The sequence below is a fragment of the Electrophorus electricus genome, chromosome 6 (assembly GCF_041902795.1).
Source record: "Electrophorus electricus isolate QZ-2024a chromosome 6, ASM4190279v1, whole genome shotgun sequence".
Taxonomy (NCBI): Eukaryota; Metazoa; Chordata; class Actinopteri; order Gymnotiformes; family Gymnotidae; genus Electrophorus; species Electrophorus electricus.
Genome location: NC_137502.1, coordinates 24752135 through 24778092, shown reverse-complemented (window position 1 = coordinate 24778092; position 25958 = coordinate 24752135). Strand labels below are relative to the sequence as shown.

The following is a 25958-nucleotide window of genomic DNA, read 5'->3' as shown; positions in this document are numbered from 1 at the left end:
CATAAACACACACACACACACACACACACACACACACACACACACACACACACACACACACACACACACACACACTCCTATTGCATGTGTCAAAAGCCCAGCATCAAAATAAACCATAATACAACACACCTGCACATCCACACACTTAGACACTCTCATTCCCTCTCTCATCTCTCTCTCTCTCTCTCTCTCTCTCTCTCTCTCTCTCTCTCTCTCTCACACACACACACACACACACACACACACACAAATTTGGATGTGCTAAGACCCTAACATCAACACAAAACCTGCTGTTCTTGGGAACACACCTTGCTCTCTTTCCCTCTCTCTTCCACACACACACACACACACACACACATGCGCGCGCACACACACACGCACGCACACTAACCTGGCTGCCATGGATCATGATGCTGTCGCGTTCAGCTCAGCACCTCTTGGAACGGGCGAGCAGCATGCACACGGTGAGGAGGAAGAGGAAGGCAAGGAGGAGATGGGGAGCATTCCAGAGGAGGCGCGCAACAGGAAAAGGCACAAGGCTTCAGCACTGCTGCGTGCAGAATACAGTCCCTCCATCAGTCCTTACGGTAATGGCAGCTCTCGCTTGCTCCCTGCCTCTCTCGCTCACGCTCTGTACCCCCCCCCCCCATTCCCGTGTGTGTGTGTGTGTGTGTGTGTGCGCGCGCACGTGTGAGAGAGAGAGAGAGAATGCATTAAAGACAAAAGATGGAACGTCTGAGTGCAGTGAGCATGGAAAACGAGAGAGAGAGGGCGAAAAGAGACAGAAGGAGGGAGAGAAGGAGAGCGTGAGAGAGAGAGAAAGGGAGAGAGAGAGAGAGAGAGAGAGAGAGAGAGAGGGGAGGAGATGTGTTGGCGGTGTGGCAGTTGGCTCATTAATTATTTAAAGTCTTGATGAAAGGCGCTAGGCTGACATCATTCACTTTCAGTTCACTTTACAGACCATTGGCCAACCCTCACACACACACACACACACACACACACAAACATAAAACACCAGCTTGCTACTCCACTTTGTGATTTGAAGGTACGTTTTCTTTTCAGACAATACCAACTTTGTCTCCTCTGTACAGCGTCTGCATCGTCAGCTGGGATTTGGCCCTTCTGAGGTATCAGCCTGTCTGAAACTGATCATAATAATCATTCACATGCGCGCATGCTAACCCAGCCCGTCCCATTACCAGTCTAAACTGTGCGAGCACCCATGACAGACTCACGTGATGGAATGAAGGCGGTATTTTGGAGAAGACTCATGATTGGTTGGGGGGACATGACTCCTAGTGTTCTACTCATCTACATTTGAATGTCTTCTGTTATCTTACACTTATAATTAGAGCAGAGTTAAAACCTTCCAGACTACACAAAATCTGTGTAAATTAGAAGTGTTTGCTTCAAAGGAGGCCAGGAAAAAACGCAGCAGACCTTCATGAAATGAAACGAGTGACTATGCACTAATCCTTGCTAAATGTAGGCCAGACATGGAGTGCAGTGAGGAAGACCAGGTTTCTGATACATGAAGGGAAAGATATACTGGACTACTTACTTATTAAACAGCACATTTATGGAGACAGGACAAGAGCAGACAGATGACGGTAAGCTTCACCTGTGAGCGAACCAAGTTCTTCTATGTTCCCTTCTTCGTCTGAACAAACTCAGGTTGCCCAAGTGATAAAGAATAAGTTTAGAATAAACGTATTTGTGGGTTAATACGCACCCCAAGTTAATGTGTGCTGAAGTGTGATCTACGTTCATTAAGAATCTGTATAATATTTTACTGAATGTAACAAGCTGGTCTTTTCTCAAAAATTAGAGGAAGAGAGCTGTTGGACAACAAACGACCAAACCATTAATAAATAAAGGTAAAAGCTATAACGGACAACTGATTGGTTTAACACCACAACAGAAGGTCACCAGATTACTGCGGTGAGGCCCAGTGTTGAACCAGTCACCTGCCTCCCTTAGGAATGCAGAGACATGTGCTGAAGGCAGAGGCATACTTGGATGTGCTGAGCCAGGATATGTCCACACGAGAGGACGTGTTCTGTCCTCTTCAGGGCTGGATTTCTTGATGGCAAATAAAATGGATATATAATCACTAAGTAAACCTGGTTTTTAGTGATTAGTGTGTGGAAAGCGTTTCTAAAGCGTTTCCTGACTTCTGACGAAGGATTATCTAAAGATTAACAGAAATAGTCCATAACATCACATCACTCTGGGTGTTACTACATGTCTACTTCTGGACCGCTTTGTTCTAGGCGACAGAACGATCCCAGTGTTCTGCTTAAGGATGAGAGATCACTCTGTCTCCTCAAGTGGTGAGATGAAGACTCTCCACACCTCTCTTCACCCTGACCCTTGTAAGGACAAAACAGTGGACATCAAGAGAGTGTGAGTGTGTGTGTGTGGGTGGGTGTGTGGCCAGCAGAAAACTGTGACCATGTGCCAGACTCCCCACCACAGTTGTTTACAGAGTTACCATGACAACTCGACTTACGCACAACATGCTGGAGTTGGAAACATTACAGCAAGTAGTGCTTCAGCAATCATCTAGTATCCATGGAAACGGACATGGGCCAATCACTTACACACAAGCTGTGCTGTGGTTCTGAATGAACGGACACGGACACACACACACACACACACACACCACACACACACAAACGAACACACACTCACTCAAGCATGCACACACACACACACACACACACACACACACACACACAAACAAACCCCAAATTACTCTCTCATTCGCATGCACTAAGAAAATTAACAGACAGTCTGACACAGAGAATGGTAGTGTGAACTCCCTCACTCCTCACATTTACACACACACCCAAACACACTGTTCACTGCAGTAACAAACTCCATAGGCAAATGTACAAAAATAAAATCGACCAATGTGTGTGTGTGTGTGTGTGTGTGTATATCGAGTGCCCCCCTTCACATGGTGTGCACAATGCCCTCGCACCATCATCGGGGACATCCCCATTCTCGTTAGCAGAGGCCTTCCACACCAGTGATGTAGTACCCCACCCTCCACTACACCCTTCCCCATCACTCCATCTATCCTTTCCTCCATCTCCCACCAATGCCTCCATCTCTTTACTCCATCTGCAGCATGGTTGAGGGCCTTCATCTGGCTCAACCAAGAGTAGCGTTGACAGCGCAGCAGGGAAACTGCATCCATCTTCCTGACAACGTGGAGCCATACTGGCTCAGCTGAGCCTAGCCACGAGGTTTAGTTTTATTACCGACACAGGGAAAAGTGGGTCAGCGTTGGCAACAGAGGAAATGAGGTTGCTGGCAGTAAAAAAAAAAGTGTTATACACAAACTTGATAAGGCAACCTCAGCTATTCCTAGGACAGCTACTACAAAGCAGTGTCCTATCAGTCTGGGAGCAGTGTAATGAACGAGTGGGTGTGTATTTTTCAGTATTTACAGAGAGAGAGAGAGAGAGAGAGAGAGAGAATACCAGAATCTATGTATAATTCAAAAAATCCACACCAAGCAATAAGACATAATTCCAGCCCACATTATTGGACAGAGGCTGTGGTTCAACAGTACTTTCTGCTCATGCAGTTCTAAGAACTAATGATTGGAGGACATGTGCATAGCTGCCACAGTGAGTCTGGCTCCCAGTATCTGGACATTTAGCGGAAACAGGAAAGCGAACAGCCCATCAGTGGGGCACAGCAGTAAAGTAGCCCAACAGAGCGAGCTCAAGCTGGACTGAGCCAGAGGAATGGCACCTTGGCTACGTGATGCTCATGTGCGATAGAGGGGGCGTGACTGGTCATCACCGCTGGGCACTGGGTGAGCAAGCTCGAAGTGCCTGTCACCGATGGGAGATCATCGCGATCACGCGCTCGGATTTTAAGGCCAACAACAGAAACGGCTACGCGGAGCTTCTCGGGAGCCAGAGTCTGGAAGGTCACAGGTCTGTGGGAAGATCCCCTTTATGGATCTGCTGTGATTAGACATTCTCTGCTACACTGACACCCTCCCGAATTACCTCACTTGTTACCTCACTCGTAGTTGAATGAACCCTTGGTGTTCTCGTTGCCGTCGGTGAAGGCAGTGTTCAGGGTAGTGTTCCATTCACCTGGCACTAATGCCATTCGAGCTGCCGTCACCTGCTCGCTGGACACGCCCGACACAGACACCTGTCATTGACAGCATGCTCCTCCGCAGATCACCTGCTCTGGTGATGTCAGAGGGGTCCTGAGCAAACAGGGTCGTGCCCTGTGTTTGGCCTGACTAAAGGCACTTGCGGTGAGAGCCACAGAAATGCATGTGGCCTTTGTGGGGAGTACGAAACAACCATACATGAGCATCAGTAAAATTTGTTAACAAATAATGCCCATTAGCACTGAAGGGTAGTATTAGCACTGAAGGGTAGTATTAGCATTGAATGGTAGCATTAGCATTGAAGTGTAGGCATGACTAAGCATTGTGTAATATGGAACTCATTCAATCTGCACAGGAAATCCTCGTGTCATCAGAAAATCTGTATAAATCTTATTGATTTTAAATACAATTAAATGCAAAGGCAGATGTAAGTGGACGTGTAGAAAGAGTTACTGGTATTGCTGGACACACACACACACACACACACACACACACACACACACACACACACACACACACATACACACACACACACACACTCACACACACACACACACACACACACACACACACACACACACACACACACACACACACTCATACACACACACACACACACACACACACACACACACACACACACACACACACTCACACACACACACACACACACACACACACACACACACACACACACACATACACACATATACACACACACACACACACACACACACACACACACACACACACACACAGAGATAGGAAAGGCACAGTGATGTCCCAAGGGAAATTATAGTGACAGAGTCTTCAAGTACAAATGATGCATAGAGAGGAGAGGTATTATGGAGAGAGAGAGAGAGAGAGAGAGAGAGGGGGGGATTAAATGAGCATGAGGGAGAGACAGAAAGCGAAAGAATAATGAAGAAGATAAATAAGGAGAATAAATGGAGGCAAAAGATGTGGTTTAACAAGCAAGAGAGAGAACGAGTGTGTTTTGTGTGTGTGTGTGTGTGTGTGTGTGTGTGTGTGTGAGATAGAGAGAGTGTGTGTCACTGTGTCGCATGTTTGCACAATTTGTATGATTCAAATTGTGGCTGATTGAAACATTTTTAAACAAGGAAGTGTGTGTGTGTGTGTGTTCTAAAAGGGTCGGGGTGTTTCATATGTAAAAGTGCCTTAAATCTTGAGCACACACCCTACTGGCCATACAGAGCTGTAGCCGCAGAAGAGAACAGCAAAGTACGGTTAGACAACTCAGTATTTGGATCAGCAGGTATACGGTGAATATTAATGTAAACTGGCTTCAGAAACAAATTGCCCTTCTCTCTCCCACAGTGGCATTATATTATTCCACTCTCTGTTGCAGTGGGATTATATTATTCCACTCTGTGATGCAATGGGATTATACTGTTCGACTTTCTGTTGCAGTGGGATTATATTATTCCACTCTGTGACGCAATGGGATTATACTGTTCCACTATGATGCAGTGGGATTATATTATTCCACTTTCTTTTGCAGTGGTATTACAATATGTGTCCCCCCCCCCCCCATTCTTCAGCAGTTTCAAATGAGCACTTTCACTTTATGCATTTACGCCTGTCAACACATCTGTCTGGAAGCACGCACGCACACTAGTGTGCATGTTACCCGGGGGGGAATCTGGGGAGAGAGAGAGAAAGAGGCGGAGAAGGGGTGGAGGACACTCATCCAGTCACAGGAACTGTGTTCAGACAACTACCCAAATACCTGCTTACTGACAGGTTATAAATACACAAAAACAGTTCAGTGAGTGGCTGGCTTTCATTCACATGCAAATGTACTAAATAAAAATAAAACACAAACACACACGCATACACACTCAAAAGCGACCCCTTACCAGGAGAGTTGGAAGCCTCTCATTAGTGCGGCGATGAGAAGTGTGTGTTGGGCGTGTAGGACAGCAGCTGGCCCTCGTTGGGTCGCATGCTGCCGTACAGCAGCTGGAAAACATGCACGCCCCACTGTGTCCCATCCGAGTGATACAAACACTCTACACCCCAACACCTGAGTGTGAGCCGCGCTCTACGCCCTAACACCTGAGTGTGAGCCGCGCCCTACGGCCTAACACCTGAGAGTGTGAGATGCGTTCTACGCCCTAACACCTGAGAGTGTGAGCCGTGTTCTACGCCCTAACATCCGAGAGTGTGAGCTGCGCTCTACGTCCTAACACCAGAGTGTGAACCATGATCTACGCCCTAACACCTGAGTGGGAACCGCGCTTTAAGCCCTATCACCTGAGTGGGAGCCGCGCTCTACGCCCTAACACCCGAGTGTGAACCGCGCTCTACGCCCTAACACCCGAGAGTGTGAACCGTGCTCTACGCCCTAACACCCGAGAGTGTAAGCCGCGCGCTATGCCCTAACACCTGAGTGTGAACCACGCTCTATGCCCTAACACCCAAGAGTGTGAACCGCGCTCTACGCCCTAACACCCGAGTGTGAGCCACGGTCTACGCCCTACACCCGAGTGTGAGCCACGGTCTACGCCCTAACACCCGAGTGTGAGCCACGGTCTACGCCCTACACCCGAGTGTGAGCCACGGTCTACGCCCTACACCCGAGTGTGAGCCACGGTCTACGCCCTAACACCCGAGTGTGAGCCACGGTCTACGCCCTAACACCTGAGTGGGAACCGCGCTCTACGCCCTAACACCTGAGTGTAAACCGCGCTCTACGCCCTAACACCCGAGAGTGAGAGCCACGCTCCACGCCCTAAAACCAGAGTGTGAACCACGATCTATGCTGTAACACCCGAGAGTGAGAGCCACACTCTGTGCCCTAACACCCGAGAGTGAGAGCCACGCTCTACGCTCTAACAGCTGATTGCGAACCACGCTCTACGCCCTAACACCCGATAGTGAGCATCGTGCTCTATCCGCAGAAAAGAAGCACTGCACTCGTACACGCAGAAAAGCACACGCACACAAGCAGCTAAAACAAGGAGCTCGCAAACGCTCATACTCACCGCGGTTGCTTACGCTCACACTCACTCACCATCCGTCGCCAACGCTCACACTGGTCTCTAACGCACGAACTCGCTCACCGTGGTCACTGACGTTCACACGCGCTCGCCGTGGTCGCTAGCGTTCACACGCGCTCGCCGTGGTCGCTAACGCTCACACTCGCGCTGGCGTTCACTCACCGTAGTGCGTCTGCCTCTCTCCCTCTCCTAGTCTGGCTTTAACTCACTCTCTTCTCTCTCCCTCCCTCCTCCTCCACCGCTTCTCTCTGTGGCGTGCGGAGCCAGATGCGCTACTGAGCATGCTCGGACTGCCCTCCCTCCTCTCGACTGTGCTGTACCCATTTCGTCTGGCTCTTCTCGGGCACGAGCGGAGATTGTTCAGCCTCTGCAGGGGCTTCTGAAGGAGGTGCGTCCCAGGAGAGGTGCCCGTCTGTGGGGGCAGAGCCGGGGTGAGATGGGAGCTCTGTGACTCCTCCGGCCCTGTCAGTCTCCATCAGTTCTCACGGCGACTATCCGGAGATCCTAATCTCCTAATTCTCTTCCACATGGTCGGTGTCCGTCCCGCCGCTGATGTCACCAGTGCTAAAGCCCACTGCAGGCTTAGAGAGGACGCTATTTTGGTTTTGCTACATGAGTGTGCTGGTATCAGGGCATGCGTAGATTATTAGTGTTTAGAGGATATAGCGGACGGCTGAAGCTACGTCAACTGAGTTATACTGAGGGCGAAGCTAATGTCAGTAGACCCCATGTTAATATCTTTCTACAGCAATGTGACTCTCATCTCCCACTGAGCTGCAGTGTCAGTAAAGGGAGGAGGTGATGAGCTGCAATCCTGTTCTTTGGTCTGCTTAAATGATTTAATACTGCTGGGGTTTGTTAAAGAATTATGAAATTTGGAATATTTACTATGTATCTTTCCATGGCAACCTGTCCACAAATAGTCCGGGAGGGGCGCAAAACAAGGGCTACTGTTGTTTTAGTGGTTCAGAATCCCTTACCACCCCCATCAAGAAATCCTCACCCTCCATCATATGAAATTACCCTCCATTGAGAAGTTCAGTGATAGCCAGTTAAGAACCTTATTGTGAAGGTCTGGATTGTGTCGCGTCTCACACTGCTATGACTCACATGCCACTCCACCCAACCCCCATACCCAACCCCACAATTACCAGAGACAGCAGCTGAGACAGAATCCACTCCCTACTGCCATCCAGGCTCAGTCTGAGAAAGCCCAACACAGAGCTGAGGGGCCTCCCTAGAAAGTTCAGACTAATGTAGCCGAGCGCCGATGCAGCCTCCTCTGATCACCCACACAGTGATCCCTGCACGTGCAGTGAGCGTCAATCTTTATCTTACCGCAGTGCAATTGACGTCAGGCTTCAATATTCATTTTTTAAGTGTTCATAAAACACAGGAACATTTGGATTAGCACTGTAAGATTGTACATAGCAAGAAATATATGTTAAATCCACAGAAAATAAATGAAACATAAATAAATCTCTAAATTAAAATAAAACAAACCAAATAAACAAACAAAAAACAAAACAAAAGAAGAATCTCCCTCATCACCATAACTGTGATGCAAAACGGGTTTGTGTTGCACCAGAGGTTGAAGGCAGAATGTGCTCCTCTCCTTTCAGTAGCCCTGTGGAGATCCTGGACACCATGTAGCAGCAGGATGTGGTGCTGAATGGACAGCTCCCTTCAACACGCTCACCAACTAACCAGCAGGCACTTCTACACTGCTTCTCAAACCTGCCCCAGGTCAGTTACAGCTCTGCACTGCTCTGGAGACTTACCACCAGTCCAGGGTGGTCCTTGGGGTGGGGGTGATGGGGATGGAGGGGGCATTGGGTGTATACATGTGCTCAGGCTTGGGCAACATCTTGGGCAACACTTCAGCACATGCAGAGAATATTTACACGGCTGGCGGTGTTCATTAACTCCTCCTGACATCTACCACAAACACAATCATGCACGTACGCACACGCACACTAAATAGATGGATAGAAACTGCTGTTTAACCCTGATGGAAAAACCCTCTGTGAGTACTGTATACACAGCTGAGTGAGGCAAAGGTTCTGGAACAGAACAGAGGAAAACACACACACACACAACCACACATGCAACCCCCACCCCCACATGCATAGACACACACGTGCACACACAGATGGACATGCACACATGCACATGCAGAAAACACAGTAACAGCTTTGTTTCCTCCTATTAATTCAGTCAAATCCTCTAGATCAGCTGAAAAGTTCTGCCTCAGATGTTAGCCAAGCCAGTGACCTACATTACCAGTGATCTCCTACTATACCAGTGATCTCATACGTTACCAGTGAACTATTTTACCAGTGACCTCTTGATTTACCAGTGATTTCTTACATATGACATTAGTAGAAGAGTGACCTTCCTTGGTTCAATGAAATCACAGACAGAGAGAAAGAGAGAGAGAGAGAGTAAGAAAATAATTGGGTGAAAATAATTGGTTTAGCATTTTTCAAACACCACAAAGCATAAGTATTTGAGAAGAAGAAACAGTGAAAAAAAGACAGGACAGAGAGACAAGGCAGAGAGACAAGGCAGAGAGAGACAAGGCAGAGAGACACAGGAGAGAGAGACAAGGCAGAGAGACAGGAGAGAGAGACAAGGCAGAGAGACAGGAGAGAGAGACAAGGCAGAAAGACAGGGCAGAGAGACAGGGCAGACAGACATGGCAGAGAGACAGGGCAGAGAGACAGGGCAGAGAGACAGGACAGAACAAGGCACAGAGGGGGTGCAGATAAGATGCAGGCAGCTTGCAGACTAGAAGCGATGGAGTCCATTCTGGCTCTGTGGAACAGCTGTGTCACTGCGTGATATTTCAGCCTCACTCACCAGAGGAAAACGAGAAAGCGCGAGACACGAGTCCAGCCCGCCCGCCTCCACAGCTGTGCTGGGTCTGTGGGAGTTGTTTTCAAACCACATTATCATCACTCCACCCTCTATGTTATCTCTGAGCGACTACACATACATTTGTATACATTTTAAAGTCTGCGATGTTTAGGATTACAGCTCATCTCTGCGTTGCTTTGGCAAAATGGATTGACAGTAAAAAAAAGGGAGAAAGATAAAGAAAAAGAACGACGAGAGAGAGAACTAAATCAAAGCAAACTCGAATAAAAGTACAAACCCCTGCTTAGTACTCTCTATCAGCAACCCCCCCACACACAGTAGTTATTATCACCGCAACACCCATCAGAAACTTAGCTAGCTTCTAAAAATGGATCTAACATTTAGAGCATACACACAGACACACAGACACACACACACACAGTAAAAGAGCAATGCGGGAGATGTTTGATCTGCATTAAACTGAACAAAAGATCCAAAATGTCACTCTGGTGGAGAATGAGAGAGTATATTATTATTATGAAGTATTCTAGAGGAAATACATGCATCCCCTGCCAACACCCACCCACACACACACACACCCACCCACAGACACATAGATGTATTGTATGTATAGTAAATGTCACAAATACACTTACAGCTTGACTCATAATTCTGTTCCTAGGGTTACCATGGAGACTAACAGTTATTAACAGAGTTAAAGGCCATTTTCAACTGTTCAATGGTTCCCATGCCAACAAGATCCCAAATTCAAGCAACTAAGAAAACTCAATCATTTTCAATAATTTTTATTCACACACACACACACACACACACACACACACACACACACACACACACATAGTACATGTAACATACAGGATCATTTGCATTGCCTCCAGCCACACACAGTTTTATAAGGGTCACAGACATCTACAGCTTTACATCAGAACACAAGCATGCATATGTCACAGATGTGGGTTTATGGGAATGTGACAACATATATGCCACAGCAGAAAAACTGTGCTCTGCTCCACCAGAGGGAGAGACAGACAGAGAAATAGAGAGAGAGAGAGAGAGACAGAGAGAGAGAGACAGACAGAGAGAGAGAGAAAGAGAGACAGACAGACAGAGAAAGAGAGACAGACAGACAGAGAGAGATACAGACAGACAGACAGAGAGAGAGATACAGACAGACAGACAGAGAGAGAGATACAGACAGACAGACAGAGAGAGAGATACAGACAGACAGAGAGACACACAGACAGACAGAGGGACACACAGACAGACAGACAGAGAGAGAGAGAGGTGGGAGGGAACACCTTGTCCCTTACTGATTCAGCAGGTACTGATGACATCATGTTTTGAAGGTATAGCCGGTCTGTTCAGAGAGAACACACCGTCACAGAACCCGGTGTAAAGAGTACGTGCTTGCGTGCGTTTGTGTGTGTGTGTGTGTGTGCTCATGAGTTAAATATTAAAGCATCTGGTTTGAGGACACTGGGCATCATGCTCACTTGCCCCTATAATTCTGCCATTTGTGCAAATATTGCCCTCTAGTGGCACTTAATACAATGCTTAATACAGAACATAACTTTAAACTTTAAACATAACTTCAAACTAAACCAATGTTTTCAGGAATTGATGACTCAGACAGAAGAGGTTTCAGTAATGCAAAACATCTCCTAAAATACTTTAAACACACACATGTACAATTATACACGAAACACCACCACAATTTAACCATTTGTTAATGACTTTGAGTGTACATTTATTCTTCCAGTATATTCTATTCATCCCTGCAGTGGCCCTGCACAGCTAATCCTCATTGATTTTCTCACCTAATCACACCACAATCAACAGAGCCATTGACAGCATATGGCATGACTGGGGATCAAATCTGAGGCTGCAAATCAATTGTGATAAAAACAAAAAGATGTCAAAACGAGTACACCCATCAACCAGAAGTAGCTCTGTAATGAAATCCAACTCTCCTGACGTGTAGAAAAGCCAAAGCCACAGTGCGCAGGTGTTCCTATAAGAGAGGAGGACGTGGGAGGCCCCAAGGGTGGACAGAAGAAGCAAAAATACCCGGCCGGCCTCGGCAGAATACAGTATGTACAGAATACATACCAGCAAGGGCAGCCGGATAGGTGGAGTGAGAGAGAGAGAGAGAGAGAGAGAGAGAGAGAGGAATACTGAGGAGATAGGAGAGGAGAGGAGGGGGAAATTAATCCTCCAAAGTGGTCCCTGCTGTGTTTATGAGCCTTTGAAAAGGGGGGAGATGAGTAAGAGAGAGAGAGAGAGAGAGAGAGATCGTGTCCAGTGGCAGAGCTGCAGTTAGTGTGAGTAACGTGTGAGTAATGGGAAGTTCATCCTGGAGATGGAGGAGACACAGGGAGGGAAGGACAGACACAAAGAAAAACCTCCTCTCTCTACACCTGCCTGACCTTCTCTCTCTCCAGCCCTCTCTCTCTCTCTCTCTCTCTCTCTCTCCAGCCCTCTCTCTCTCTCCAGCCCTCTCTCTCTCTCTCTCTCTCTCTCTCTCTCTCTCTCTCAAATTTGAATATCTTTATCGGCATAAATTGTAATTAACAACTGTTGACAAAGTGGGTTAAGGAATGATTGATATTAAAAGTGACAAAACACTCTCTCTCTCTCCCTCTCACACACACACACACACACACACACGCGCGCGCTGCCTTACTCTATCTGACCTCCTTTTTGAACAGGTACTCTCCCCAGGAACAGGAGGAGCTCAGCACTGCAGATCTTTGTTTGCTGTTTGTGCTCTCAGGAATCCAACACAGTTCTGCCCCTTTATTCCACAGTCACCAAGTCATGCCTTCACTTCCAGCCTTCTGGACTCAACCGTGGTTTTTCTGACCCTGGGGCACCTTCTCCTTATACCTCCCTTTCCAAATTCAGTTTCAAACTAGTCCAGACATTTGCAGACTGCATCAATCTCTGAACAACCATTTTCACTTCAAATGAGGATAAAACATGAAAAGATGCTCCTCGCAGGCTGACGGAAGACGGAGATGCAGCCCTAATTACCAATGCCGTCAATACCTCTGAAACTACAGACAAGAGTGTGTGGGGTGCGGGGGACGACCCTGCTCCAGTGCCAAAGACATACATGAAGCCACACCACTCTGACCACACCCCCAATCATCCTCTCACAGAATCAAATCAGTAGGTCACTGCCACACCCTGAAACGAAGCGTCCCACGTTCCCCTGGGCACAACACAGGAAGCAGCGAGGGGCGACAGAACCCGGCTGGGGCTGGTGGGTTTGACAGCCTGGATACGACCTGGATACGACTTGGACATGACCTGGACATGACCTGGATACGCCCTGGATACGCCCTGGATATGGTGGTCAGACCACAGGCTTCTGCTGCATGTACATCCGACAGAGTCTGAATTTGTAAATCAGTCCGGAAAGCATCTGGACTTTGCTGTGGTACATGCAGGTTCTTCTGTCCTAGGTCCTGAAGGTTTATGGGTGCACCCATATAACAAATATGACAATACAACATTACTTTACGAGTTTAGAGGATTGTGTTTTACTGTTGTCTTACTGTTTGAAGTTTAAGACAGAGAGCATGACTGCATCCGTCACTATCAGCCAGCATTCAAAAACAGTCTGTAGACGCTTGGAGGGAGTTTCCGTGGACTGACCCCAGCGGTCGCGTGCTAGCCCCGCCCCTGACACTCTGCCCTGACCAATCTGCTGGCCCCAGGCTTGCTGACATACACTGTTTGTCCAGTAAAAAGGCTACAGAGTGATATTCCATGGCGTGCAACTGTATTCAGGGATCGAGTTTTCAAAAGTAGCATGAGATCTGAGAAAACACTCAGGGTACGAAACACGGATCAGTGTAGAGGGCGGCCCAGGACTGTAGGCTCCACTCACCATATACACTCACACACCCACATGCACACACGCACGCACACACACACGCAACCGCGCGCACACACGCACGCGCGCACACACACACACACACACACGAATGAACAGACTTACATGTACACATATCCCACCCCAACAAGGTCCACTGTACTGATACCCTGAGACTACGTTTAGACTTACCTGTACTTGTCGGTTCCACTGTCAGTCCTGCTTAAAAGAAACAGAGAAAGTATGTCAGCACCTTCTGAGTATTAAAACTGAATCCACAGAGAAACCGCTGTCATGTCTCATCAACCTGACACAGAAAAGTGTTATAATTAGCTAAAAGCATGTTATAAATACACATATTATAAATAGATTATGTTAAAATATCACATGTCAAACACAACTATTGCCTTAAAACAAGCTCAGTCAGCTCCCTCAGAGGCCAAAAGCCAGCAATAAAAGAACACTTAAATTATCACACTTATTTTTCCCAGACGCAGATAAAACCTATTTCTGGAATGAATTACCACGCTAATGGTGATTTTCCACTGCAGAGCCTACACAGCCCTGAGCTAAATGTGTTCTGTATCAAGACCAGTCACAAAGCTCGGGCTTACTGTAGAGTCAACTGGGGAAAGGGTTCCCTCTAGTGGACATAACCCAGACTGCACAGCTTACCTCAATGGAGCAAACTGTCGCCTAGCAAGACGCATTACCACAAGTCAAAAAGTGCGCGAATTAGTTTTCTCCAACACACACACACACACACACACACACACACACACACACACACACACACACACACACACACACACAGAGAACATTTACCTCTCTTCGCGGATAAATGGACTCAGGAGGCGGGTGGAGTCGTCGTCATGGCTACTCTGCTGGCTGCTGTGCTGGCTGGTGTAAGGAAATGGACACCAGACACTCAACTCATGACAACTTCTACAGGTTTTCATAGCATGTTAAGATATCATGTCAAATGACTTATGTAATGTCTATATGAGAACGTGCACATCTCGTGGCATTTTTACACATTAGAGGTCAAATAAACAGAATCAAACGCATCAGAAAAACAGGCTGCATTGCACCGATTTGCCTCTGTTAATACTTTCACGTGAATAGATCAGCATGTGAGCTACAGCGAAACTTCCCCGTCTCAAAGCTCCCAGTTTCTGGAGGCAGAAGCTTTCTCTCAGAAACTCTCAGGTTCAAACATTCACATTTCCTGCGAAGGAGAATCCGATCTGCTCCGCCTGCTCCGATCTAAGTCACCCTGGTGGATCTATAGCACAGAACAGTACTGGCTCCCACATACCATACCTAAAAACCGTCAGCCTTGATTGGTAAGAAATGCAGTCTAAAATAAAACAGGCTAGTCTTTAGCCATGTTACATCAAAGTTTCAGCACTTAATCTAGACTTAACCTAAATCTAGGAGGAATACACGAGGAGCATGTGTGTGTGCACCTTCGAGTAACCCCGTATATCTTCACAATATCCTCTCCCTCAGTGCAATGTTGTGTAGAGATGCTTTGTTTATTCTGAATTGACAGGTGTCATTCACCACCGTGCCACCAGGTGGGGTGCTGGAGTGAAAACAGACAATGAAATATTAACCAGATGTATCATTCATACAGTAAAAACTATACAAGCCTATAAAACATCATTACCAATCATTGCCCTACGTTACCACTGCGTTAAGGCCACCAACCGTATCCCCGTTCCTGCTGTCGCGGCTGGAATATTTTGCAATTTTGTCCTCACTTCTGTGTTTACAACAGCCCTTCTCAAATCTGAGCAGGAAGCAACCATGGACCGCCATGACCTTCGTGGAATATGATTAAAGTAGACCACTCAAATCACTCCAGGAAACTGATTCTCTGACTGATATACTGATTAAGGAAAGGCAGTAATGGACTCAATGTGGATTTACAACCGCTCCTTCTACTCCTCAGTCCCCGTCCAGCGCTCGTGGCTCGAGGCTGGATGCGCACAGCTTGTCCCCGGAGGGCTGTTAGTCATCCACACTTAAGGAGCTCAGGTGTTAGCAGGTACTTCAGAGGGATGATTATGGCCCTTCTCAGGGCAATTTAAGCTTTATATACGACTTGGACACTCATCATGATAGAGGACTATAGGAAATGTGAGCTAAGCACAGCTGCTAACGCATGCTTTTGTGTGTGTGTGTGTGTGTGCGCGCGTGGGGGGGGGGGGGTCACTGCATCCCCCTTTGTTTTTATCTTGAGATGATTTATCAGTGTGGACTGTGTGGCCATGGTACTGAGAGAGAGAGAGAGAGTCACAGAGATGGCATGTGTGTATGTACTTTAACCCTCCAACCCCTGTGACACCTAACAGGCAGAGGCTTAACACAGTGAGAAGACCTGGTAGATCATTCAGGGCTGGTGCTTCTTTAATTCCATGTGTGTTTCAAGGAGCATTAGGTGCAGCCAGAACTTCACCCCAGTGCCTGACACACACATGGCTCCTGTTAGTGCTTTTAAAGGCTGCCCAACTGCATTTGGACTTTTGGACCGGGTTATCCCCTTGACAGCTAATGGAACAGCCAGACTTTAGTTATATGGCTCTCTCTCTCTCTCTCTCTCTCTCTCTCTCTCTCTCTCTCTCTCTCTCTCTCTCTCTCTGTCTCTCTGTCTCTCTCTCAGTGAAACATTGACTGTCAAGGGGATTTTAATAAAGTGTCAATGCCAAAATGTGAATGGACGACTTTTCCAAAACCAGCCCTTGGAGTGTTTTTTTTTGAGTTAAATTAATCATGTTAATCAACTTTAACACAAGGATCCAGCAGAACCAAGCTGCAGTCACATGTGAGAAGAGCCAATCAGAGCTCCCAGCAAAGCCCAGCTATTTGAACAGATAAGTTTAATCAAGGGGGACCAAATGAATAAAAGTGGCTGGATGGAAGAGCCAAATTATGCCTACATTGGTCCTGTGTGCCCTGAGGTTGATTAATCTAAACACCCACCACCTACGTTACTAGAAACATTTATTAGGGACACCTTTTACTAATCTTTGACACTATAGCCTAGTCAGTCAATGGTGGTCATTTTCTTATCACAGGTCCTTAACTGGCTGGATGTTTCTGGGTGACGGACCTCTGTCCAGTGAGAACTGCCATCGGCGACACCACTGTACCTGCGATGCCAGGGTCACTTCGCAAAGTAATACGTGCCCCTGAACTCAGAGATAGTACAGTCAGAGTTGTCAAACACAGCCATGCCAAGAGAATGAGTCCAATTACCACAATATCCAACCAACCCTAAACAAAACACCAGCTTCTCCAATCAGAGCCTGAAGCATCGCCTTGGAGCACGAATTGCCTGGCTCGACCTTGCCGGCTGCTGGGACTGGACCCAGCGCCTCAGAAGCATGGAAAGGTGCGCAGATAAACCTCGGCCCATGCTCTTAAAATAGTCTCAGTGCCTGTTATCCAAGCGAGACAGGCGGCAGTGGGTCTAGAGAGACCGCAGCCAGTGGAGAGAGACCTCGGCGGGTCGAGATAACCTCTCCCATCTCCCCAAACACGACACACGCACTAGAATACCACTCAGACAAACATCAGTACGGTGAATGTGGGAGAGCCTTCAAATGCTTGTGGGCCAAAACTAATTTACTTCAAAAGGAATATTAAATAAATATGAATAGAACGGCATTAACTGTGGCATAACACAGTGGTTATTTCCTTCGTAGTCCTTGGCAGAATACTTCTAGGTGTTAGACAACTTCCATAACTGTATAAACTGAATAAACTTCTGTTCATGCTTATATATGAACCCTCACAAAGGGTCGTGTTGGAAGTAATTGCAATGTAAGAGTTCTGTTCTGTTCAGCTGTGTGCTGTGTTCCCCATGACAAGCTCTGGAGTATGAAAAGTTTATGGAATACATAAATGCCTGACATCAGCCTGTATAATTACTTACAAGCAGTTACAGCATGACACCTTATAAAGCAAGAATATATGACCTCATAAAGTCAGGTTTTATAGAGCATTAAAACCTTTGCTCATAAGAACATCATTGTCGTAATGCATGATAACAGCTTAACAAGTTATAATACATTACAAATTACAGCTCTGGTTTCTCAGGGTGTTTTCACGCTTGTCCCGAATGCTTAAGTCTGCACTCAGGACAGATTCTGGGCTGGTTTGAATGAGGGGCTCATTATGCTTTCACACACACAAGAATTCCGTACCACGGATCGATTATGCAATTCCGTACGTCACTTTTCTGCATGAAGGCCGGCGAGGAACAGCGCTTTTGGGATGCAGGGAATTTTACCGTTTCACCGTGAAGCTTTTTGTTGCATTGTACCACAAATGCTTTTTTAAATCTCCCCTGTAAACCATACTCTGCGGTACCATGCAAAAAAATTAGGTACCTGAGAAAAATGTATTTAAAAAGTTTATCTGGATAGTAAGCGTTTGTTTACTCAGAAAATACACAAAACTTGAAAAGGGAAGTCACATAATAAGTTGAAGCAGTCACTTTACAAAATGAACCAATCGCGCCGCCCCACACACGACGCCGGGAGCGTGTTCCTGTTGGAAAACACATAGCTGGGGAACAAATCTTTGTCACAAAGACAAAAGCATGCCCAGATCTTCACAGATCCTCCACCAAACTTCACAGTATGACACACCACGGCGTGGTGGTCTCTCCAGGGCTCTGTCTCACCATCAGACGACCAGGTGTTGGGCCAAGCTGAAGACTGGATCAGAGAAGCTGACCTTAACATCAGCACTCTGTGTGTTGCAATCTTGTACATACCTCAGGCTGGCTCTTCTTTGCTTCTCATGGATAAAGAAGTTTGTTTTTTTTCTAGCTTTGCCCTGCCTTCAGCCCTGCCCTGCCGTCTCAGTCAGCGGAGACTCATCTGAGCCCTCTGCTAGCCTGTAGTTTTGTTGTCCTCAGTGTCTGCGGTTTCCCTTTGCTCTTATGAACCGACGTGTTTGACGTTTTAAGGATAGAAGCAATGTTTACTTTCTTTTGCACTCTTTGGTGCTGTCAGTAGTGCCTGTGCTAGAATTCAACAGACACCAGAGTGGAATGGCTGCTATATATGTAGTGGTGCTGATTTAAGACCTGTGTATGTGTGTGTATGATGCATTATTTGCATTATAAGCGCATAACGTGTGTTACATAAAATAAACGCAAGACTGTTATAATGCATTACAACAATAATGTATCTAAATTTTGTATGAACAATAGTTACAACTCTTTATAAAACCTGACTTTAGGAAGTCATATACTCTTGCTTTATAAAGCACTGTACATATAGCTATAACTACTAATGAGTAATTATAAAGGCTTATTGGCAGACATTATACAGCATGCCATATAACCATATAACATATCATAAATGCATTATAAATACAGGATTCATAGGGTGTAATATGACATCTTCCTTTTGAAAAATACTGCCCTCAAAATGGTAATATTCCAAGAGAAGTAACACAATGAGGGGGAAAAAGGATCAAAAGTCCAGTGAATAGGCAGACAAAGGCCTCATGAATTATGCATGGCCATCCAAAATGCTTCAAGCATTACTTACCACACACAATGATGAACGTTTGGGCCAAACTAAAGGAAACTGTACACGGGAGAATACAAACAAAAGTCCCGATGCATTACTGGGTGTGCGGAGGAAAAGATTTTAGTAAAAATTCTGCAAAAGAGAGTGAGCTGTCAATCATAGGCCTGTTCAAACCCAAAACACATTCACTGAAATGCAGATTCAGCCTTCATCATGGCCCATTTAGCAATCTTTACTTCAGGATTAAAAACAAAACAAAACAAAATTAAATAATTGTATATTAAATACATACATTTTGAGACTGTACACTAAGCAGAAGGGCGGGGTGTGTGTGTGTGTGTGTGTGTGTGTGTGTGTGCGCAGGGATTAGTGAGCATCAGAGCCACTATCCAGGATGAAACAGGAAGATCCAGGACTACACCAGGATGATGGTACCGAGTGATGAAGTGCTTAGTGAGCATCTCAGACAGAAGAAAGGATGGAGGATGGAAATGAGATGGAACAGGAACCATTCTACCAGGAAATGGCTGGACTGAAGGCTGAGGAATATGTGTGTGTGTGTGTGTGTGTGTGTGTTATGCAAGCAAACATCATGCATGTTAAGCACTACACGATTTGTTTTTTTATATTTGCATTGATTGTATTTAATCAGTGCGAAAAAATATCATATATCTCTCTCTCTCCCTCTGTGTGCCCCCCCAGCACGTTCTCTCTCTCTCTCTCTCTCTCTCTCTCTCTCTCTCTCTCTCTCTCTCTCTCTCGCTGGGCAGTGCCCCACCCTTTGCCTAATAAACAGAACTCATGCATAATTGAGAGGACTGATTAGTAGTGTGTGTGCTGGTCCATGACTTCGGCCACCTGCTGTTCTCTGATAGTCCACACCACTGACTACCAGGTAGACTGCACCTGCAAACTGCACAGAGCAAATCTGATGTGTGGACACAATTCATTATTCAGCAATATTTGAACATGATCAAAATAACAAAGGAGTGTCTTTTGTAGCATTTGGGTATTTTCAAACTGTTACCCAGAAGAGCAGTGTGATTAAAACAATTTTTAAAATCCAGGTGAGAACCTTTCACTAAATCTAAAGTTTTTATTGGTTAGGAGCCAAGATCCTCCCTTTAACATTAACCTCTAATCACAGGTTAAATATTTATCATCGCTGTAACAAGATTAATGTCAGGTTAAACAAGGTTAAAATGTAGCCTTGTTAAATGTAGAAAAACAAACCCACTACCCTGAGACTGCACTGTGTAATTGGTTAAAACATGGCCCGGGTCTCCAGCAGGAGGTGAATAAGTGAGTTTAGTCAATAGGTACCCATCTTCTGGAGTGTAAACACGACCTGAAGTCATGTTTCAGGGGATTCGGACTTCAGCGGGTGTCCTCCTTATGAAAATTAATAGAATGAGTTAGGACAAATGACTCCAACTGAAATGAACGCCAAGACCTGAAGCTGGAGTTCTTGATTTAACACTTCAGCTAAACTGCCTTTACATTCTAACATCTATCACTGAAATATGTTTTGAGAAAAAAGGTCTGTAAATGTCCGGGACTCTGGTGTCAGCTCTTAACTTAGACTCCGTCCGGCTAAATGAAGCGATACGGCAACGTCTACACAAGGCCCTGAGCAGCTGTGCCAATGGAGACACTGTTGACAACATCTGAGGGACTGAAACTCAAAAAATAACATCTGAACCCTCCAAAGAAGATCGGTCAAAGACATCAATACAAGAACTCAAGACTTCTGTGGACTGGACAAATCTGGATAAACAAGCTATATTTGAGACTTAGCAGAACTAAGTTTACATTTAAAAGTTCAGCAACTGAAGTCAGTGTGGCCCACTTTAGGCTATATTCAGAATCCATCTATCCTTTCCATTAACAAGACGCCATGACCAGCACTGCTGCTGCGTTCAGACTAATTGGAGTGTAATTAATCGCAACTCAATAACTCAAACACAATTAAACCCAAATTGCTGAAGCTTAACTTCTCCCGTCCATAATCATTAAGAAATGTACAAAAGCATTCAGCCCTGAAGGCTGAGGAAGACATCAGACTGTCCTTCCCATAAGCAACACGTTTGAAACAGATCCAGTAATAAACACTGACAACTCAGCTACATACTGGTATGGAAAAGTGAGTGAGGAGGAATGTACGCCCCAACCCTCACCCGGTCTTAGGAAGAGAGTCCACAGACACGACATAACAAAAAAGAAACAGTAATTCCGACCTTTTTTTGAGCATGTTAACTAAAGAAAACCTTTCCGCCTTCCTTAGCAACCTCCAACGAATCACAAATGAATCACGAATAAAAGACAAACAGCAAAGAGTACATGCTGTTGTGAAGTATCCTGAAGTAATTGCTGTGAAGGGTGAGGATATCAGTAACAGTGGGTTGCACTAAAGGAGCGAATAAAGACGTAATTAGGATGGTGGTCTTTCTTTCGGCTGTCTCTGCAGGCGAGTGTGCTGTCCACACAGCAGGTTGGTTAGTTAGGCAGACATCAGTGACACCAGAGCGTTAGCCAAAGCACCTCAGCAGCTTGTCCTGCTCTGGATTTGAGTATGACGTGTGGAACATTGTTCCTAGACAGCAAACTATCAAAAATATATAGAGTTTTGTTTACATAGAATAGTGCTTCCTGAAAACTCTTTTCTCCTGGTAATGTGTGGGGTTTTTAAAAACAGAAATGACATGGCGCAGTTACAAGGAATATACCACCTATGTAATTTAGAAAACAGCTCAAGGTTGAGCTGAGCTTGTACGTCCACCGTGGCACCCCTTAGGGACCAACCTGCTTTCACTGCCGAGCTCCTTCCTCTCGCGCACCTTTAGCCACTTGCGCAGAAGGAAGCGCTTGCGTCGGGGCGAGGCGCTGGGCGTGGAGCAGTTGGACCAGGGAGCATCCTCGTCGCTGGAGGGTGTGATCTCGATGGAAGGCAGCTGCAGGTACTCCTTGGAGGCTGAGCGGAGGCCGGGGCGCCTCCCCAGCAGCCCGTTTTCCGGCCGCTCCCGCTCGCCCGGGGCCTTCTTCGTGCGGCGCATCTTGAAGCGCCGTCGTCTCATGGTCGGCGTGGAGGAGCTGGACCAGGCCAAGCAGTCCCGAGCGGCCCCGGTCCCGGGCCTGCCCCCAAGCCCTCCAGAAGCCCTGCCCCCGTCCCGCGGGACGTGCAGATGGAGCGACGGTGGCCGCAGGGTGTCCGTCATCCTCCGGAAGTTGCGCACCCACCAACGATGTTGATCGCAGGATGCCGTCGACCTGGGTCACTATGGAAACCGCCGCACCCGGTTGGACAGCGGAGAGCTGCAGGAGGCAAGAGGCCTGTTGGCCAGACGGTTAACGAAGGTAGCTGTGAACTTTGGGCAATCCTCCAGGTGAACCTGTTCCTTTTGTGACGAGCGTGTTCCAGGCTGACCAAGTCTACCGTAAATTATACCCAGATGACTCGCTGGTGTTAACTGAGCCAGATCTTATTGAACAGAAACCACAAAAACCTGAAAGGTCACAACAGAGCAGTTCTTCCTATGTTGAAGTTCTCCTCTATGCGAGATCACTTGGTTGTAACCCTAGCTGGTCTCTGATGGAGAGTCACAGGCTCTTGGTGGTCTCTTGAATCATCCCTGAAATTCCTGGCCGGCTTGCTTATATATGCCTGCCCCTCTGATGGGGTGGGCGACCGGACGCCCAGGCGAGAACAGACGCAGCGATGGAGGGGTGTGCGTGTTGTTGGGCATGTGAGGAAAGGGAGGCTCGTGGTGAGTGCTTGGCTAATGGCGTGGCTGGATTAGGTGACCAGGCACAACTCAGTTTCCCCTCACAGTAAATGAAACATGCATAAGAACGGCGGCCAGTGTAACCGTACTCCAGATCTATCTGAATGACGGTGACTGAGTTACACACACACACACACAGACACACACACACACACACTTGGACTGCTGCTCGAACTGTAGAACTGGTAGCTGCCTATCTCAGGGCTCAGGGGCTGGGGATAGCTGTGTGCGTGTGTGTGTGTGTGTGTGTTTGTGTGTGTGTGTCTCTGTAAGGTGGGAGATGCTTTGTGTGTAGGTGTCTGTTTCCGTAAGGTGGGAGATGCTGTGTGCATGTGTGTGTGTCTGTTTCTGTAAGGTGTGAGATACTGTGTGTGCATGTGTGTTCCTGTGGTTCAGTTCCTGAGGCTCTTCCAGTCTGTCATCCTCTTCTCAGATGTCCGGCGGGGTCGTAGCAGCTGTCCCTGCCTACAGGTTGGAGTAAGGCGAGAGAGTTTTCCAGGCACAGTCATAATCATGCATAAGGAGGAGGGGTATGAAAACAGTTTACACTGAGACACAGTGCCTCCAAGTAGTATTCAACCCCCTGCAGATTTTGCAGGTCTACACTTTCGGAGTTAACTTAGCATTGTGAAATTTGGACTGTAGATGGGCCTGGACATGTGAAATGCACTGCAGCAAAAAAGAATGCTATTTCTCTGTTTATTATTTTTTAAACATTTTGCAAAGTTTACCAGAGGGTCAATTATTATTCAACCCCGGACGCTCCCCCCTCCACGAGTCACGTGGTACGGCCTGCTGTGTGCAGGGGGGTTCACTCATGTTTGTAGCCACACCCCCATGAAGGCACGCACCTGTACGAGGTTAAGTGTTAGTGTGTCTGTCTATTTAAACCCCTGTCAGTGCGTGCCTCACCGTTGGTGTATTGTTTGTTTGTTAGCATCTGAATGTAATACCTGTAATAATGTTAGTCTAGCCTTTGTTCATGTTAAAGTCTTAATCCTTGGTGTTTAGTGTGTCTATGTTTATTGTTAATGTTGTGTGAGTGCCACCGTGGTCTTTTATGTTACCTGTCATTAAATGTTTCACACGTCGAGAGGCACTCGGGCACCCTGCGGCACTCGGGCAATGTTACACATGCTTGGATTAATTTCGTTTTTTCCTGCCTTTTCTGACTATAAAAGCTCCTCCCCAAACAAGTGAACAGCACTCATACATGGTCAAGATGAGAAAGACTAAGGAGCATTCCAAGGCCATCAGAGACTAAATTGTGGAGGGTCATAAGGCTGGCAAAGGGTATAAAACCCTTTCCAAGGAGTTGGGCCTACCTGTCTCCACCGTTGGGAGCATTATCCAGAAGTGGAAGGCTTACGGATCTACTGTTAACCTTCCACAGCCTGGACAGCCTTTCAAAGTTTCCTCCGAGGCTGAAGCCAGGCTTGTCCAAATGGTCAAGGCTGAGCCAAGGAGGGAGCTCCGGGAAGATCTCATGGCTGTGGGGACATTGGTTTCAATAAATACCATAAGTAACGTACTCCACCGCAATGGTCGCCGTTCCAGGCAAGCCCGTAAAGTACCTTTACTTTCAAAGCGTCATGTCAAGGCCCGTGTAAAATTTGCTCATGATCACTTGGTGGACTCTGAGGCAGACTGGTTCAAGGTTCTCTGGTCTGATGAGACCAAGCTCGAGGTCTTTGGTGCCGACCACACCCGGGGCCTTTGGCACTGCATACGACCCCAAGAATACCATCCCTACAGTCAAGCATGGTGCTGGCAACATCATACTGTGGGGCTGCTTCTCAGCCAAGGGGCCCAGCCATCTGGTCCGCATCCACGGGAAGATGGACAGCACAGCCTACCTGGAGATTTTGGCCAAAATCCTCCGCTCCTCCATCATGGATCTTAAGATGGGTCGTCATTTCATCTTCCAACAGGACAATGACCCCAAGCACACGGCCAAGAAAACCAAGGGCTCGTTTAAGAGGGAAAAGATCAAGGTGTTGCAGTGGCCTAGTCAGTCTCCTGACCTTAACCCAATTGAAAACTTGTGGAAGGAGCTCAAGATCAAAGGCCACAAGAGATGCCCAAAGAACCTAGACAACTTGGAGAAGATCTGCATGGAGGAGTGGGCCAAGATTACCCCAGAGACCTGTGCTGGCCTGATCAGGTCTTATAAAAAAACGATTAATAGCTGTAATTGCAAACAAGGGTTATTCCACAAAATATTAAACCTAGGGGTGGAATAATAATTGACCCTAATTTCTATGTTTAGAATGTATTATAACTTAAATGAGCAACTTGTACTTTTTGTTTGTAACATTTAGGCATCTGTTAATAAATGCTACTCTTGTTCAAAGTTTGAAGGCTCTAAATTATTTGCAACTTGTTGAATTTGCAAAACCAGCAGGGGGTTGAATACTACTTGGAGGCAATGTATATGTAAGTCACAAGTCACACCCCCCAACTCGCTCACACACAAAAGCCATACAGCAAAAGATAAGATCATTCTCATGCACTCACAAATTCATACATACACATTTATACATAAAAACACACAGCACAGATAAGATCATGCGCATATACACACACACACACACACACACACACACACACACACCCTCCTCAACCTCACACCTCTGCTATGCTCATCTGAGCAGGCCCATGATTTGTATTCACACTGTTGTTAAAGGAAAC

The 25958-nt window shown here is 46.6% G+C and overlaps 1 protein-coding gene across 21 annotated transcripts in view; it reads right to left on the bottom strand.

The window, feature by feature from the left end:
* The window catches only part of gramd1bb (GRAM domain containing 1Bb), a 113997-nt gene that overhangs the window by 26926 nt on the left and 61113 nt on the right, over positions 1-25958 (bottom strand). For 6 of the 21 annotated variants that reach the window (XM_081716067.1, XM_035524989.2, XM_035524990.2 and 3 more), the window contains exons 2-4: positions 22288-23732; positions 14756-14830; positions 14123-14152 (exon numbers count right to left, since the gene is read on the bottom strand). In XM_081716067.1, coding sequence (XP_081572193.1) covers positions 14123-14152; positions 14756-14830; positions 22288-22700 — 518 coding nt within the window. In that variant the 5' untranslated portion in view covers positions 22701-23732. The other 15 variants (XM_081716068.1, XM_081716078.1, XM_081716072.1 and 12 more) reach the window with 11 other exon arrangements.